The sequence below is a fragment of the Pongo pygmaeus genome, chromosome X, assembly GCF_028885625.2.
Source record: "Pongo pygmaeus isolate AG05252 chromosome X, NHGRI_mPonPyg2-v2.0_pri, whole genome shotgun sequence".
Classification (NCBI taxonomy): domain Eukaryota; kingdom Metazoa; phylum Chordata; class Mammalia; order Primates; family Hominidae; genus Pongo; species Pongo pygmaeus.
Window position 1 is genome coordinate 107,653,872 of NC_072396.2, and position 3,437 is coordinate 107,657,308.

Here is a 3,437-nt window from a genome sequence, read left to right on the forward strand (position 1 = left end):
AGTATGTAGCCTAGGAGTGTAGTAGGCTATACCATATAGATTTGTATAACTACACTCTACGATGTTCGCACCACCACGAAATTGCCTGATGCATTTCTCAGAACATATCCCCGTTATTAAGTGGCACGTGACTATATTTAAAGGCCTTCCACACCAAAAGCTTATGTGGAGATAAACGGAGACTACCCATAAGAGAACAAACAAGTGCTACTTATTCACAGCTTTTTTATAGCAAGGAAGTCAAGCCACCATCATTTGAGTCTGGGAGAGATTCAAAGGCAGGCAGGGGAGTGGGAAAGCTTTATAGTGGAAAACAAAAACACAAAGACTTCAAGTATGCTCTGATTGGATGTTGTTGACGTGAGGAAGCTAGAGGCAGGCCAACTAGAGGCAAGCATCCTAAGTGATTGAGTATGGGTTCATATTTGGGTTTTTCTTGTTTGTCATCAGGTCAAAAAAATTAAAAAGGCCAGAAAGGCTAGCAAATTGATTAAAGTCCTGAACATTTCTGCAGATGCTATACTTCGGCTTTTTGAGCTGCTTGCAGCAAAGGTTGTGGGTCACAGTTCTATTTTCGTATGTGGTCTGGTCATTGTCTCTGTATATTCGGTTTCTCACTTAAGATAAATTAATCGTTCTTTTATTTTGTTTCAAATATAACTATTTTTTATTCATTTGAAAATTTATGTTTGTACATGTCAGGAAAAAGGGACAATTTCATTTATTTTGGAAAATTTTTCTTAAGTTTTTTCTAAAGTGCAATATTCTATTCTTTATACAGTACTTAAGTTCACATTCATACGATTTTATTGGGTGGGTCTACGTTATTTCAGTGGAATTTAAGAGCAACATTATCAAGACTCCTCCTCTGGACCGCCCAACTCATTTAAAAAAAAAAACTGTGATTTTCATTAAAATTCTTTCTTTGATTAATTTCTTAACAAGAAGAAAAGGACAAAAGGGCCCAGGGAGGTGAGAGGGTACCTGCTGGAGAGAGGTGGTGGGTGGCTGGAAGCGGCTGGCTAGGAGGCGGGGCGTGGGGCGGTGGAACTCCTGTGCTGCGGCATTCACGTGATCTGCCCGGGCGCAGATGTAGGCACCAGTCCGAGTGCCTGCCCTCTGTCCCCGCGGCTGGGTCTCGTCTGCTCCGGTTCCTGGGCTCCTAATTCTTGGTCCAGCTTCTTCCAGGTCAGTGTGCGGGCCTTCCACGCTGCCAGCGGAACACTGGAATGGCGGAAGGGGAACGGGTACGGTAGGGGGAAAGGCTGGGGGTGGGGTCGGGTCGAGTCCAGGGAAGCTGGCCCGAGTGTGGACAGAGATGGCGGTGGGAAAACGGCTAGAGGTGGCTGAGGGGGAGCACGTAGGCAGTGGGCAGAGGGTGAGGAAGGTGAGCAAGTATCCATGCTCGCTTTCCAGGCACATCCTCTTCTCTGCCCTCCGTCCATTTTGGAGCCGGAGATGGTGGGCTGGGGACGCCCCAGTAGTGACACAGTGGAAGTAAACCCCATCTGCCTTTCCCGTGCGTAGAGAAAAATGTTGACCGCGAGGCTGGGGAGGAGAGTTGCCTCTGAGGAAGAAGGGCACAGAGAACCAAAATTAGTTTGGAAAGCATCCTGGTTTGGTGCCCGAGGCCTGGAAAGAAATGGCGGCTGGGGTGCGGAGGAGGTAGGGGAGGAGAACGATGGATGAGAAGGGCCTGGACTCAGGAAAGGGAACCGCGTCCCTGTGAGCCCGCTGAGCGCGCAGACCCTGCCCCTGTCTCCTGTCTGTCCGCAGGTCTGCGCGTCTGTTGTTCCCAGCGCTCTGCGAAGCCTGAAAAGGAGGAGCAACCTGTCCAGAATCCCCACAGGTCCGTGAAAGTACGGGGCTGCATGGACAGGGGCCCACAAGGGTTGAGAGTGTGGAGGGCCCGGCCAGGGCCGAATTGGGGCCCCTGCCCATTCCCCCACCCACATGAACACACACCTTACCAGGCTGAACCAGTGCAGAGAAAGTGGCAGAGCCTGCCAGGGAATGGCTGGCTCACGTGTGTGGGAGGAGTGGCGGGCTACGTGGTGGGCAGAAGGCCCTCTTGGAGGCCCGGCCAGCTTAGGGGAACCCTCATCAGGGGTGAGATGCAAGTACTATCCAGACCTGCATTCCACCCCATGCCCTCAGTCTCCCATGTCTCCTCTTTGTCTCCTCTTTCCTCCACCCCCATCCCCCAGGACAGAAAAAGGAGGGGAAATCTCGACATGGAAAAACTCTACAATGAAAATGAAGGAATGGCTTCAAACCAAGGAAAGATGGAAAATGAAGAACAGCCACAGGACGAGAGAAAGCCAGAAGTAGCTTGTACTCTGGAAGACAAGAAGTTAGAAAACGAGGGAAAGACAGAAAACAAGGGCAAAACAGGAGATGAGGAAATGTTAAAGGATAAAGGAAAGCCAGAGAGTGAGGGAAAGGCAAAAGAAGGAAAGTCAGAGAGGGAGGGAGAGTCAGAGATGGAGGGAGGATCAGAGAGAGAGGGAAAACCAGAGATAGAGGGAAAGCCAGAGAGTGAGGGAGAGCCAGGGAGTGAAACAAGGGCTGCAGGAAAGCGCCCAGCTGAGGATGATGTACCCAGGAAAGCCAAAAGAAAAACTAATAAGGGGCTGGCTCATTACCTCAAGGAGTATAAAGAGGCCATACACGATATGAATTTCAGCAATGAGGACATGATAAGAGAATTTGACAATATGGCTAAGGTGCAGGATGAGAAGAGAAAAAGCAAACAGAAATTGGGGGCGTTTTTGTGGATGCAAAGAAATTTACAGGACCCATTCTACCCTAGAGGTCCAAGGGAATTCAGGGGTGGCTGCAGGGCCCCACGAAGGGACATTGAAGACATTCCTTATGTGTAGTGTCCCTGGCAGGCATTTACCAGGCCATGTGCTTTAACCTTACGGTAATACTTTAGGCATCCCTCCTGTTGCTAGCAGCCTTTTGACCTATCTGCAACGCAGTGTTCTCAGTAGCAAATGTTCATCTGTTACATGGAAAAAATGTTGATGTTGCATTGTAAAATTAAAAAACACAACTTGCAGAACCAAATATATGGCATCAGTACATTTTTGTAAAACTACAAAGATACCTACTAATATAGTATAGAAAACAATTCTGAAAGCTGTGTCCACTAAAAGATTAACAGTGGTTATCTGTGGGTGATTTTTTCTGTTCTTTTTTGTTCATCTGTCCATTTTTCTCCTAAACACAGATTTCTTTAGTCACAAAAATAATAAAAGATAAAGTATTGGAAAACAGTGAATATTTGAATTTCATTCATTTGAATAAGCATTCAAATGAACTGCCCAGTGAACTTATAAAGACAGTGGATATACTTAAAATTCTTGTTGTCAGGACATAAAATGATAGGTAAAAGTTGCATTACCTCTGGGACTGGAAGCTGGAGGAGTCAA

The 3,437-nt window shown here is 47.2% G+C and overlaps 1 protein-coding gene across 1 annotated transcript; it reads left to right on the forward strand.

Annotated features, from left to right (window-relative positions):
* The first annotated feature begins 2,234 nt into the window (after positions 1-2,234).
* Positions 2,235-3,072, forward strand: TCEAL4 (transcription elongation factor A like 4). The gene has a single exon (XM_054472870.2). The coding sequence runs from the start codon at positions 2,235-2,237 to the stop codon at positions 2,880-2,882; it is 648 nt and encodes a 215-aa protein (XP_054328845.1). The 3' UTR covers positions 2,883-3,072.
* Positions 3,073-3,437: the final 365 nt, after the last annotated feature.